Source organism: Bactrocera neohumeralis, chromosome 6 (genome assembly GCF_024586455.1).
Source record: "Bactrocera neohumeralis isolate Rockhampton chromosome 6, APGP_CSIRO_Bneo_wtdbg2-racon-allhic-juicebox.fasta_v2, whole genome shotgun sequence".
Lineage (NCBI taxonomy): Eukaryota > Metazoa > Arthropoda > Insecta > Diptera > Tephritidae > Bactrocera > Bactrocera neohumeralis.
Genome location: NC_065923.1, coordinates 46458327 through 46474088, shown reverse-complemented (window position 1 = coordinate 46474088; position 15762 = coordinate 46458327). Strand labels below are relative to the sequence as shown.

The following is a 15762-nucleotide window of genomic DNA, read 5'->3' as shown; positions in this document are numbered from 1 at the left end:
CTTTGTTTGTTGTTGTTAGAGTAATTAATTTAAGTTTAAATGTGTCGGAATCGGTTTCCGCTCAGTTAGATCTAGCACACATTTACTCCTGCATTCAAATATGTGCGTTTACAACCACACACACATACATATATGATGCATGTGTGTGTGTGTTGTGTGTCTACACATTTAATGCTTTGTGAAAAGTATTATTGTTTGGATTAACTGATAGACAAGCTACTCACTTAGTGTAAGGTCTTTTGTCGTAATTAGTGCCGCTTTTGTGCTGAATTTGTAACGCTTATCGATCGGCAGTTGAAGTAGCTCCCTCTGTTTGTGTGAGCGTGTATGTGAATAGGTGCGAAATACAATGCCACTCGATCACCTTTTGTTACGTACATACATATCTATATATTTGCACAGCGTTGTCGTTCGGTGCCTGTACTTGATCGCTTTTGATGGATAACTGTCGGCTCGAATGTGTCGAATCTTTTATATTACTAATATGTCTGTATGTTTGTTGGCATGAAGGCATTGTGTGGACTTCGTAGAAGCAAGCATGTAATGAATTTGAGTCCCTCTAATTTTCTTATTTACGAAGTCTTTAAATACTTCCCTGCTTCTATAATAAAAGGAAAAAAACCCTGTAACATTCACCCACCCTAATTTTTGGTAAACCCAAAATATACCAATTCTTGCACTGGTTGGTAAATTTGATCTGGTCGACGATAAGTCTTCTCACATTTCTATAAATAAGACAAATAAGTACAAAAGCAAATAAGACTGGGTTGCATGTCTTCGCGTCCTTCTTTGTCCTAGAAATATAAAGTCTTCTTCAAAGAAAATAATTAGACAACGGATATTTGCACCTTTCAGACTGAGTATTGTTTCTTCTCTTGTTTTTGAAAATGTCGGCCTAGAACTCTGTCGCTACAACAACAACAACAATAACAACGACAACAACATCAGCCGATTTTACCGCTTTCGGTCCCGGATTTTATCCGAACAGGTGTTGTCATAACGGCGTTCTAACCGTGTTTTTGTTGTTGTACCGGCAGAAAATATTACTGTAGTAATTTCGTTGAATGCTGTCGACTTTATAGTTCTTAACTGGATAAAAATCCATGTGCGTTCCGGTTATTAGATTCGATTGACGTAGGAACGGCTGAAGTAATTTCGAGGAATGGTGCCGAGTTTATAGTCCTTGGGACAGATAAAAGTCAGTGTTCGTTCCTCTTACATGGTTTCGATTGACGTGGGAACGGACCGTGTTTTTGTCTTGTCCGATGCTAATTGCCAAATCTGTATGGAGGAAGGCGATGTGAAATCATCTATGTATACACTTACTTCCCAACTATAACCTGGAGAAGCGACTGGGATTGATATTAGCCACCTTAAAAAATATGTGATTGGCTCAAAGCTCGTTGATCTAAAAGCGTTCGGTGCTCCATAACTAGAAATTTTAGGAATCACAAGTACAATGTTAACAGCTAGTGTGAAAATCAGCCTATGACCTAAGGTAACTCTGTTTGAATCGGGTATATACTACTGTGCCCAAAAAATAAGGTGACATTGTATTTATTTTGAAAATTCTTTATTTATTCTTCCAAATCATTTTCATCCCCTTCAAAGTAATCCCCTCCCGATGCAATGCACTTATACCAACGGATTTTCCAATCTTCGAAGCACTGGTTGTAGTCACTTTCCGGGATGGCCTTCAGTTCCGTCTTCGCTGCGGCTCGAATCTCCTCTATCGTATAAAAACGGTGTCCCCGGAGCGGTCTTTTGAGCTTGGTGAACAGCCAGAAGTCGCACGGCGCCAGATCAGGTGAATACGGTGGTTGCGGAACGATATGGGTTGAGTTTTTGGCGAAATGATCACGAACTACGAGGGCAGTATGGGATGGTGCATTAAAAACCAAGAATTGACTTTCCACAATTCCGGCCTTTTTAGGCGGATAGCGTTAGGCAAACGACGCATAACGTTCAAATAATATTCCTTGTGCACAACTTGTGTAATGCACAACACCACGATAATCGAAGAAAACAGTCAACATGACCTTGATTTTTGAGCGACTTTGGCGCGATTTTTTTGGTCTCGGCTCTCTTTTAGCACGATATTCGCTCGATTGATCGGTTGTTTCGGTGTCGTAAGCATAGATCCAAGTCTCATCGCCAGTTATAATGCGTTTCATGACACCCTGGTAGTCGGGAAGCGTCGTTTCACACACTTCAACGCGACGCCTCTTTTCCAAAAAATTCAATGATTTCGGTACCAGTCGAGATTTGACGCGCTGGAGGCCCAAAACATCCTTCAAAATGGTATTGGCTGAGTCTTTCGATATGCCAGCTTCATCAGCAAGGTCTCTAATTGTTAATCCACGGTTTTTCAACACCAAATCTGTGATTTGTTGAACGTGAGCTTTGTCGGTTGAGGTTGATGGTCGCCCTGGACGCTCTTCGTCTTCGACACGTTCACGGCCGGCTTGGAACTCACTGTACCACTTGTAAACATTTTTTTTAGACATAGCCTCATCACCAAAGGCTTTCTGCACCATCCACTTTCTGCGCAGCTGAAAATTGATTCCGTAAACAAAATTTAATGCAAATTCTTTGCTCAACAAATTTCTCAAATTTTAGTACATATATATTTGTTACAACAACAACTGGAAAATCTCGTAATATGTGCTCCGAATGAAATCACAAAAATAGAGGAGGAGATGTATGAATAACGGCGTCTAAATTTCTAAATGACAGTTAGCCTAAACTTAGGTTCAACGTGGAACTCTTGAACACTTTTTAACATTCGATTCTTGGTTTTATAGAAATGGTGAGACGTATTTGTTTTACTCATTTTGGTTGGCTTAAGTTATCAAAAATGCAGTTCGAACTAATCTCAAGTGACTCAGAGTTCAAAGATCTTATTAGATAGGCTCTCAAGAGTACTGCAGGAAATGTCTAGAGCAGGGCACCGGGGAAAAAGTGCCGCATCTCTTGTGCATTGGCAAGATTACGCTGTACGCGTGCGGGGTCCTCACGGTATGAAACACTGGAGGAGTTATCAATAGTAAGGCCGCAGAGTCCGTTAAAATTCATGCCAAGCGCAGGTATCCTAAAGGATGACTACTCATCCTGGACATAGCAACTAAACTCCATCTGTTATCGCAAAGAACCAAACTGCTCTATGCGTGGCCTACCAGATTAACCTAACCTAACCTTTATTTATATTTCATTTCTATTGTTATGAGTGACCATTCCATATCCAAAAAAATGAATTGTACTAAAATTGTATTATTTATGAACCAGGACATACGAAAATTCCTTATTATCTAATTTTAATCTGGTTGGGGGATGAGTTCAACTTGTTGTCTTTAAGGATGACACCAAATCCACCTAGGCAAATACAAATGTATGTTTGTTTTTATTCATAAAGACATAAAAAATTCAATTTTAGGTCAAAAACACGCGTTCCGTTTGAGACAAACCCTCTACCACTAGAAACAACCCCACATGCTGCTTGGGTTATATTATCCCTTTTATTTTCATTGTTTTTTTGTGTCACATTCAATTGGTTTCGATTAACCAAATGTAATCGCAATTTCCCAAATTACCTAAAATCGATTTATGTAGTTGCATGCGGTTAATAAGTTTGTTCCTTTTTATTGCCTTCTCGCCACCCTACATGTCATTTGTTTTGCGATATTAAGTAGTGACCTTAAAATTTTCTTGTTAAAACCATAAAAGTCAACCCTCCTCGGCTATAGCGCACCGAACCACGAGCAGTATACTTTTAAAAGACGGTCGACGGAAATCGCCATCACCAACGCAACCTACCATTTTCCTACCGGTCCGGTCCGCTATAGCTTAACCATGATATGAGTATTAAACGACATTTGTTCGGTGGCGCGCCGAATGCTTACGTATTCAGTGTATATCATCCAATGTTCCTTCCTTCCTTCCTGACGATTTGTGTGCCGCTGCCAGCGCACTTACCGGCACACCGTGGATTTTAGCTGTCTCTCTGGTTTTGCGCCCATTCGCCTTGTCGTCGTCGTCGTCGTCGTCGTCGTCGTCGTCCTCGTCGACATCGGGGTGGCAAGGCAAAATAATCGAGGGATGTTGACGGTGATGGTGATTTTAATGGCGCTTCTCCTGGCAGTATTATTCGCATTGGTGTCGCTATAACATGCGCTTAGCGTTGTCGCCTGTGCCGTTGCGCTTTGGGTCGAATGGTGTTGAAATCGTGATACTGCTAATACCTACCACATTTGCCACCACTTCTACGTATGTACATACATTTGTTGCTCCTGGTAATGTGTCCTCTTCTATGTGTATATGTAGGTAAGGCTTTTTTGTTTTAGCTTTACATTTTGGTACTCACTGAAGCTCGCAGCTCTGACTCGTCGCTGGCCACAGTCGCTTTTGTACGCGCTCGTTAAGCTTGGAGTTCGTTTGGCTAACAGTTGCAAGTCATGGCAGTTCGAGCTTTGCCGTGCTTATGTTTGCGCGCGCATATGCGCTCACTGACACAAAGGAACGGCAGGAATAAAAGTGTCGTGTCGTGCGGGGCGGTGCGCTATTTCGTTCCTATCTGCGTTACCTACCGTACGCTATACGACATGACTTGGTCTATTGGTCTCATGGCTGTCGTCGTCGTTGCCGTTGGTGGTGAGAAATTCACAGTCACTAAATTGTTGTCTGTCGGTCCGCCAGGCGAAAAAACACACTTTACCCACCTACCTACCCGCCTAATACCCGTGCAGTCCATCCGCATCGTCATCGCGCCGTTTTGTGCCGTTTTTTCGGTGTACCTATTACTTTAACACTCGTCGATGTGGTAATATGCCGTAATTTTTCTCTACCACGCGCCCACTTAAATTTATTCAGTGTGAAGTGCAAATCAGTTTAAAAGACTTACTTGTACAATATTTTTCTTGCTTTTTCAACGCTTCGTCGACTCTGCCTGCGCATGCCTTCTCGGTCGTGCCCATAGCCTTTCTATGTGCGCCTGCTCTCGCATCGCGGCCATATGCTATCTGTGCTACCTTTATTAAATTTGCACTGTGTATTATGGGTGTAGATTTATGACTAATAAACTGTTTGATGTTTCGTTTTTATTACGCGCAAACGCTGGAGCGGCAGTCGGGTAATCCAGTTCGCAAATATACGTATTTCCGGACCGCCCATAGTAGTGGTTACGGTAGATAAATTTCCATTTATTTTATGCGATAATTACCTGCGATCCTGCAAACAAGGTCTTCGATTAATTATCGTTTTCTGGGACTGCATTTCATATTAAGTGGTTATAGCCGAGTTTACAACAGCGAGTTTTGCTGTTTGGCGCCAATTGGAAATTCCCAGTGTAGCCAGGTCCTTCTCCATCGTGTTTTTCCAACGGAGTGGAGATCTTCTTACTCTGCCTCCCCCGGTAGGTACTGTCCCTTCCGCTTTATTGTTTTTTAGGCGGATAATTGCTATTCGAACAACATCATAGTCGGGCAATGGAACATTTATTCCATCGTCATTGATTGGGGGATCGCCATCTCTAGATGTTACACTTTCTGCAGGCTGCAGAAATGTTCCATCCATAACCTCAGTATGCTCTGAACATCAGTCACTAGATCACCACTTTGGGTTGATCGCAACATTGCAAAGTAGGCGGACTGCTTTCTCTCTACTGCGTAAGTATCTTGAAATACCGTCCCACAATTCCCTTATAGATAGGTTAGTGGTCGAATTTATGTAACATGGTGTATTGAAATATTGAACGGTCACAAATGGAGGTACAGAGCAAAATATTCATAACCTGTCTGCAGCATTTCAAGAATCTTCGGTTAAATTAAAAAAATATCGGTTAAATGGGATCCCAATTTTAATACTACACCTGACAGTTATCTTTATTGGAAGTGCAAGGTCTTATTCTTTCATAGTTGTATCAACTCGGTCACATTTCATTCCTGTTGCAGAAATTTTGTAAACTCGCGTTTCTTCTGGTAACATAAGACCCGGTACCCTAAATGAGTTAGTCAACAAATTAGAAATCGGCTGTCAATAAGGTCGGATTAAGCTGAAATGGCAAAATTAGTCTTTGCTTTTTCGATCTCACCAGTTGCAAGACCTTAAAACGCATATTCTAGTAATTCTTGGTCCGGTACTGGGCTAAAAGCATTGACTGAACAGGTCGCAAGAATGAAAATCGACCAATACTTCGGTACTTTACTCGACCGTTGCTGTCGCCTTCAGAAGACATTTCACCTGTAGAATGATTCTTGAAGAAGGATCAATTGTGCGCTATTGAATACCGACTACTCTACTACACAAGCTAAGCGATGTACTAAAAATTTATTTATCACATTTATCCAACAAGAGTCCCACTGTGCTGTGCGGCAGTTAATTTTTTTTAATATCTCTTTTATTTATTTAAATATCTACATGCTAATGTTGCTGTGTATATCATTGTAGTTGTTGTTGTTGTCACTTTCGGTTGTGCGGTTGCAGCTTTATGATGATTTACAATATTATTATATGCACCCATGCCGTGCTACGTCACCCCGACACACCACCACCACACGCCATCGTCGTGCTCGTCGCCATACTTCGTGCCCGCGTACGCCCCTTTGCCTTGCCTTGCCTGCCTTAGCTTACCTTGGTTATGCGGTGGGCTGACCGATTGGCGCGTTGACCAGCTGTCTGACTAACTGACTGAGAGTGGCTGACTGGCTGTCGCTTTGGCTTGGCTGGCTAGCTGGATCGTTCGTTGGGTTGCTTGGTTGGTTGGTCGGTTTGGCCGTTGGAATTGCTCGTGTTATTTATTCATAATAATTTGTATTTGTTTTGTTTTTGTAATTTGTGCACTTCGCTGTCGGCTGTTGGCTGCCGTTTGGCGGTTTTTGTCTCTGCGCTACGTTCACTGTTTGCTTATTATGTTTGTGTTGTTGCTTGTGTGCTGTGTGTGTTGCGCTTGGCGCTGGGCGGCCGTTAGCTCGAGCTTGTTTGAGTGTATTTTTAATTAATTGCATTTAATTGCGATAATTTGTGTGCACTTTAAATGCAAAATGCGAGTAGCAATTGAGTGCGGATTTTGTGATGTGATGTGATGCGGTGTGCTGCGGTGTGGTGTTGTGTGGTTGGTGGTGTGCTGCACGTTTACAGCGTTGCATTGCTGTGTACGCTAGGAATAAAAGCGAAAGCAACAAAAACAACAAAATCTACATAGGAATGTGCTATGATAAATAACCTATCGGTAGCAAAACTACAACAACGACGACAACATGTCATATTACAGCAACAACAGCGAGTAGAGCGGCGTCAATCAGCAACCAAACACTTTACAAGGCGTCAAACGACACCAGCAACACCACACCACACCATTCACCAAACACGATTGCCATCTACACCCATCACCGCTCCATCGGCTCACCTCCACCGCCGCTGCCACCATCAACACCAATGAACATTATCGCTGTCGACATCGTCATTGGGCAATTGAAATTGTAATTGAGTGTTTCGTTATTGATTTATTGAAGTTGATTTATTGCCAAAATGTGTTTACTGCTGTTTATACGTACGTCAGTCTTTGATGTGCTTGTTGTTAATGTTGTTGCTGCTGCCGTTGCGTTCCTTCGCTCCATGCGAGTGTCATTCCATTTGTTGTTGCAGTAAGTGGATTTGACGCATTATTACTGCTGTTATTTTTGCTATTATCCTTGATTTCGGAATCCTCTTTAACAACTGCTGTTGTTGTTATTGTTGTTGCTGGTGCTGATGGACCTTTTAGGCAACCAGCAAATAGCTTCCATTACAGCAACACTTCCACATAAACGGGCAAAGTGGAAAATCATTTTACAGCTGCTCAATGCCGCACCGAAAACGTAGGTAAGAAAGGTGCCCACCAAGAATGTGCGCGAACTGAGCGTCGTGTGTATGCTTGTGTGTGCGCAGCTGTGTTCGCACAAAGGTTCCGCGCTTTTAAGTATGCGTGTTGTGTTAATTTGATTACAAATAAACCATTTACGCCTCATTGTGCATTCATATCTGCCCGCCTATGCATACATATCGCCTTACATACATATGTACATATGTATATGCCATACATATGTATGTATGTAAGTATTTGAGTATCTCGTTGTGCAGCCCTCAGTTATGTCTGCTGTGGTATTTTGTTGTTGTTGCATTTCATGCTATCGCCGCCAATTTTCTGATGTGTTCGTCCTGTGGTGGTTTTTCTTTTAAAAATTTAAAGGTCTTTTTTGTTGGTTATTCTTAATTTCCTTGCTTCGTTTTCCGATTCGTCTCATATTTCGTGTACACAATGTGGCACTTCGGTCTTTGTGGCTGTGTTTGATATGTACATATGTATGTGGATGCCTTGTAGGAAGTGTTGTTGCTTATATTTTTGATACTCACTTAATTTGTCTCAGTGATTCTATAAATTTTCAGGCGAAGAAGGGAGTATACATACATTCTAACGTTACGGTTTGATGTCAAAGTTCCAAGATTTTGACCTGATTTTGCATGACAGCTATATTTGATAGTAGTCCGCTCTGTACAATTTGTTTGGAAATTATAGTGCTGCCGCGTGCAGTAATCTTTGCCAAATTTTGAGAAGATATCTTGACAAATGAGAAAGTTTTCCATACAAAGGCATGAGTTTGGTCGGTCAGTTTGTATGGCAGCTAATCCCCCTTGTAGTTCGGTTCGATCTGAACAGTATATTAGGATATTGTATCCCAGCCTTGTACAATAATATTTGCCGAATTTCATGAGGATATCTCGTTAAACGAAAAAGTTTTCCATTCAAGCACTTGATTTGGATTCGTCAGTTTGTATGGCAGCTATATTCTATTACGGTCCAATAACGGCGGTTCCGAAAAATCAGCCGTTTCTTGGGTCGAAAAGGTCGTATGCAAAATTTCAGACCGATATCTCAAAAACTGAAAAATAGTTCGTGGCAAATTTCATTTACTTCCTTCAGGGTAAATAGTAAAATAATGTAAATAGTATTAAAATCTGTTAAAAATACAAAAAATTTAAACTAAAGCAAAATCATAAGTTTTTCTTATTTTATTTTATTACTTAATTGTTTGCTACTCTTTCAAACCTTACTTTTATTTGAAATGTTTTACTTTCAATGTCAACGTATTCTGCTTTGGTTCAATGAAAATTTTTCCCACACGGTCATCTTGCATTTGTAGTATACCTATTGTTGTGCGCCCCAGGAGGGACATGTTTGTGATTTTCCTGTCAATTGCAGCGAATTTAATTGTACAACCTTTGCATTGATGTTCATTGTACTAGATGGACCCCACTTCTGCTGCATTGTACTTACTGTAATTATATCTGCTACTTCACTTGCTTTACATTTGACTGCAATGAGGCTTTAGCTAGCCAATAACAGCGGAGAATTGTATTCACACGTGACGCTGTATACAGTGGGAATAGGATTTTTTTTCCAAATATTTAAGAAGTATTTTATTGATTGACGTGATTTCCAAAAATGTAGGCAATATTTTGTTATTGGAAATCAGTATTCGACTATTCAGTAAAAATAATGTGGACAGCACAGTAATTAGAAACGCATAAAAGCGAAGTGACTAAAAATAAATAAAATTCGATTATTATTCAATGCTTTCATAGAAAAGTTGAAATCATTTAGAAATATTTGTAGGAATTATTAGATTTTACGATTTGTTTGTACACTATTCTTTCGAATATTGTTTTTTGTATTAGTGGAGTACTTTTGAAATTTTCTTATATAATGAAAAAAATTTTTAGTTAGAATTTTTCAAATTTTCAAACATGCATATTATTTTTCCACTCATTAAAATTGCTATTTCTTGCAAAAAACAGAAAAAAAAATTTTAAATTTTTTTCAAAATTTTCGAACATGGAAGTTATTTTTCCACTCATTAAAATTTTTCTTTTTTTTAAATAATAAAAAAAAAATTTTGGAAAAAGATAGTCATTAAAATTGCTGTTTCTTACAAAAAACCAAAAAAAAAAAAATTATAAAAATTTTCGAACATGGAAGTTATTTTTCCACTCATTAAAATTCTTTTTCTTAAATAATGAAAAACAAATTATATGAAAAAGTTAGTTGAACATTTAAATAATGAAAAACAAATTATATGAAAAAGTTAGTTGAAAATTTTTTTTAATTTTCGAACATACATTTTATTTTTCGAATCGTATGAAATTCATACTTTTAAATAATGAAAAACGTTATTAGTTAAACTTTTCCAATTTTTCAAACATACAAGTTATTTTTCCACTCTTTAAAATTGCTATTTCTTTAACAAAAAAAAAGTTATAACATTTTTTCAAAATTATCGAACATGAAAGTTATTTTTTAACTTTTAAATTCATATACTTAAATAATGAAAAAAAATTAGTAGTTAAAATTTTCCATTTCGAAAAATTTTGAAACATTCAAAAAAAAAGTCAGTTGAAAATTTTTTTAAAATTTTCGAAAATGCATTTTATTTATCCAATCAAATGAAATTCATATTCTTAAATAATAAAGAAAGTTATAAAAATTGTTCAAAATTTTCGAACATGCAATTTTTTTTCCACTCATTAAAATTCTCATTTATTAAATAATAAAAATAAATTTACTCGTTCAAATTCGTATTATTTCTTAAATAATAATGTTTTTTTCGAAAATTGTTTTAATTTTATTACCACCACTGTACATGGGTGCGTACGTGCTTTGGGCACATTTACCCTAAAATATCATTATCGCCATCAGCATCAACGCGGCTCTATCAATTACCTTTGTCGTTTTCCCTATTTTCTGATGGTTATGAATTTTCAATTCAATTTAAACCACCCCACAGCGCTGGTACTTCCATTATTATCGTATAACTATACTTTGAATTATTGAAAACCATGAAATAATCTTTATTGTGTGACTAATGCATCGTTTGTTGTTGTTTTTTTCTCTTACAGTTTAAATATTATATCATCATAGAGGGCAATAAAAAGCTTAACACTGGACCGGAAGCGTGTCTTTAAAGGGTAATGGCGGCCTCCACTCAGGGAGAAATTCGAGTGGGTCCCGGCCACCAGGTAAACGATGTCTATGTACGTACATAACTCACGAAAATCTCACGGTAACAAGCCTAATTTTTCAAATTCAAAATTTGCATCAAACCAAATCGAAAAAACGAAACGAAATCAAATCGATTCCAAGTCTTAACGTAATCATCATAATCGTATCATAAAGTTCATGCACTAGTCATCATATTATTATACTCTTGTTTTTGTTTTTTTTTTGTTTTTGTAAGCGAAAAAGCTTTCGTTTTGTATATATTGTACACATTTTTGTGTTGTTGTTGCTACTAAGCGTTGAGTTGTAGTTACGTTAATACAGATTTTCACATTTTAATTTGCTGTCTGCTGACACGGCTGACAAGTTATTATTTATTGTGTGTGTGGGTGAGTTTTTGTTGTACATATTTTGTTGTGTGCCGAGCTTTAGCCTTTTGTAGTTGTATTTTATTGCTTTGCGGTTTTAATTTCATACATTTTTGTTTTTGTTTTGTTGTTTTTTTTTTTGTACATTGTTATAATTAACTTATGCTGAGCTTATTTCTATATGTGCGCGTGTGCGTGTGTGTTGGTTTGGCAGTATTTTCACTTGATTATGCCTGTGTAATTAGCGCTAAGCGTATAATCGCATTTAGAGGCGGTTTTAGATATTTAAATAAATACATTTGTAATTAATAGCATACGTGAATACTTAGCCTCACGACAAATATGGGTTAATTGAAACTTAATTGTCGGTATTTTGCTGGTTTTGACGCCATGTCACTTAGTTGTATTTACAAAGGAGTTTATTGCATTAGCCAAGCGGGTAAACAAACTAATTGATGAGATTATTAAATTTTTGATTGAAATAGATTTGAGCGCTGTGCTGCCATGCATATTTACAAGTGCAGATTAAAATGGGAATTTTCGTTTCCATACTTATAACTCTATCAATATTTTTACCACCAAAATTAGTTGTTTTAGTTTAGTTCGAGGAGTTCGATTCAACAGTTGAGAATATCATTGACCTACAATAGTTTCTTCTTTACATAATACATACACGCAGAAAGATAAGAAAGTTATCTAGGAAGCAGGTATTTTGATCCACTAAGCCAAATATTAGTAGTCTTCTGTAAATAATGGGTGATCCATTTCGGGTTTTCCTACTTAAAAAAAAGGAAACCTCAAATTTAATGAAGAATGTTTATTATCATTCGAAAGAATATTCTTTGGCATTTATTATTTGAAGATTGCCTCTTTCAAATGTTGGTCGCGGCTTCGTCACAGATGGTCCATCCGTTGAGTTCACTTTTCGATGATTCGTTCGAGCATTTCAACTGATAACTGACGAATGACACGCGTGATGTTTTGATGCAAGGTCTGAATCGAAGCGGAATTGTCCGCATAGACTTTAGACTTTACATATCCCTACAGGAAAAAGTCTAACGGTGTGATATCGCACGATCTTGGTGGCCAATTTACCGGCCCAAAACGTGAAATTATCTGCTCAACGAAGTGTTCTCTCAATAAAATCATATTATGAGATGTGCGAAGTAGCGCCGTCATGTTGAAACCAAATGTCGCCGAGATCAGGAGCCTCATTTTTTTCAGGCATCAAATAGTCGGTTATTATGGGGCGTTAACGGCCGCCATTAACGGTTACGTTCTCACCGGCGTAATTGTTGAATAAATATGGACCGATGATTCCACCGACCTACACAACCCACCAAACTGTTGTTTTTTTCTGGTGAAGTGGCGGCTCTTGAATCTCTTCAAGTTGCTCTTCGTCCTAAATTCGGCAATTTTGCTTGTTTACATACCCATTGAGCCAGAAATGGGACTCGCTGAACAAAACTTGGTTCGAAAACGTCGAATCTTCTTGAAACTTTTCAAGACCCTATAGAGCAAAGCGATGTCGCTTGGGTATGTCGAGCGGCTTCAGTTCTTGGCCAAGCCGTTTACAGTTTCATTTAATTTTTAATTTATTCCTAAAAGTATGCTTCCTTGTTTTTATCATAATTAAACGAATTGGACCACTCTAAAAGTAATTGGGACTCATAAGAATTTTCACTCCTTATTGTGACTCAAACAAAAGTTGGGTTAGAAACGTCGGTGTCCTACTTTTGGTTAGGCGTAGCTTAGTTTTAGGTTGACCATAGTTGAATTCGCTTTTTTGTCCCAACATTAATATACATACATAACGCATAATATATGTAAATGTTAATCAAAGTAGAAGTAATTAATTATTAAATTTTAATTATAATTTTATGTACTCTACTCTCGTTAGTAGCAGCACGTTGTCACTGCATACTGTATGTAGATATTTACTTGCTCAGCTGAAAGCTTTAGATATTTATACTTTTAATATTTCATTTGTAGACTTCATAATTTATTCTTTTCTTTTGTTTAATTTTGTATTTTTATAAGTTTTATTATTCCATTAATATTATTTCTACAATATTTTTCCTTTTTCTCTATGGTAATTTTTTTAGCCTTTTGTAATTGATGTATTTTTTATCTTTGTTTTATTTTATTTATTTTTATTTTTTATTTTTTTTTTTTTATATTTTTATTTGTTTTTCATTTTATTTTATTTTTTTTGTAACTTTTTTAAATATTTTTTAACTTTTATTTGATTTTAAAAATTAATTTTTTGATTATAATTTTTTTAAATTGAATTTTTTGTGTTTTTTATCAATTTTATTGCTCCAATAATATTATTTCTTTAATATTTTTCCCATGTCTTCATGATAGATTCTTTAGCTACTGAAGCTATTTGTAATTGATGAATTTTTTATTTTTTTTTATTTCTTTTTTAAGTTTTTTAAGTTTTTTATTTTGTTTAATTTTTAAGTTTTTTATTTTTTTTATTTTATTTATTTTAATTTGTTTTTTTTTTATTTAATTTATTTTTTTTTATTTTTTTTGTAGTGTTTTACCTTTTTTAAAATATCTTTTCAATTATTATTTCTATTTTTTTTTATTATTTTTTATATTGATTTTTTTTGTGGTTTTTATATATTTTATGAATTTATTCTTGTATTTCTTATACTTTTATTTTTTTTATATTAATTATTTAATTTTTGGGTTTATACAAATTTTATTATTCGTTTAATAATATTTCTATAACATTTTTCATATTTCTTAATGATAAATTTTTAATCGCTTTTAAATTTATTTTTAATTAATTCTTTTATTATTTATTTTGAATGCATTTATTTTACTTATTAAATATTATTAGTTAATATTTTTTAAAATTGTTTTTAAAAGTTTATATGTTTTTTTAATAAATAATTTTTATTTATTTAATATTTAATTATTATTATTATTAGTTTTCTTAATGATAAATTTTTAATCGCTTTTTAATTTAGTTTTAATTAATTCTTATATTATTTATTTTGAATGTATTTGTTTTACTTATTAAATATTATTAGTTAATATTTTTTAAAATTGTTTTTAAAAGTTTATATGTTTTTTTAATAAATAATTTTTATTTATTTAACATTTAATTATTTTTTTGTTTATTACATTTATGCATAATTTTTATTTTTATACTTTAAGTTTTTATTTTTTTGTTGTATTTCTATTATTATTTTATTATTTATTTTGAATGAATGTACATATGTATTTTAGTTATTAAATATTTTTTAGTTAATACTTTTTAGAATTATTTTTAAAACTTTATATTTTCTTTTTATTAGTTTTTAATTATTATTGTTATTATATTTACTATTATTATATTTATTATTATTTTATTTGTTATTATTATTTTTATTTATTATATTCTATACATAATTTTAATTTTTTTACTTAAATTTTTTTGTTTGTTGTATTTGTATTATTCTTTTATATTTATATTATGTTTTGTTTAACTATTATTTTGAGCGTAATTTAGATGCCGTTTTAGTTTTTTTTTAATTTTGCTTAAAGATTTCATTCATTCATTCATTCTCTCATCATTGATACCATCGCACATGCTATATATGTGCATATGTATGTATGTATGTGTACGCATAGTATTATTTTCCCCTGTAATTGGCTCACGATAATTGACAATTAGTACATTAATAAAGTTGCTTAACCCGTTCGCAAAATAAGTTGCGGCTTTCCGCCTGCCAACAAAGCAAATGGGTTCCAATAATACCCAACCGACCGAACCGAATCCAGTCGTCCTCCCATCCAAACATTAATCACTCATTACAAATACATATTTATCAATATACACATATGTATGTGTATTTGTGTATGTACATAAGCGTAAATATATGATATACTTAGAACCAAAGTGTAACTTAATGATAGTAGACTTTTTCGTTGTTGTTGCTGTTGTGTAAACGAGATAATTATATAATAAAATATAGTAATTTATAACAAAAGCAAATAAATAACTATTAATGAAGCAATAATAATATACATAATATCAAAAAGAATATATATATTTTAACTAAATGCTACTCTAAGGTAAATCACTTAGAAAGGCGTAAAAAGTAAATGAAAAAAAAAATACAAAAACAAATATTAATTAACACTTAACAATGCATATAAGTTTTACTAATTGCGTAATTGTTTTATGGACACAAAAGGCAAAATTGCCCGATTATAATCCAATTTCAAGCTTCCCCGTTGACAAAGAGAGCGACGAACGTGAATTAGAAGAATCAAGATGGAGTCCTGGCATTGTGGCCGATGGCGATTTGTTAATGTTTTTGCGTGCGGCGCGTTCTATGGCTGCATTTCAAGGTAATAAAGTGTGTG

At 35.0% G+C, this 15762-nt stretch overlaps 1 protein-coding gene across 7 annotated transcripts in view; it reads left to right on the top strand.

Moving 5' to 3' along the window:
- The window catches only part of LOC126762564 (arginine-glutamic acid dipeptide repeats protein), a 55958-nt gene that overhangs the window by 17924 nt on the left and 22272 nt on the right, over positions 1–15762 (top strand). For 5 of the 7 annotated variants that reach the window (XM_050479400.1, XM_050479402.1, XM_050479403.1 and 2 more), the window contains exons 2-3: positions 10927–11061; positions 15591–15747. In XM_050479400.1, coding sequence (XP_050335357.1) covers positions 10999–11061; positions 15591–15747 — 220 coding nt within the window. In that variant the 5' untranslated portion in view covers positions 10927–10998. The remainder of the gene's footprint in view (positions 1–10926; positions 11062–15590; positions 15748–15762) is intronic. The other 2 variants (XM_050479404.1, XM_050479401.1) reach the window with 1 other exon arrangement.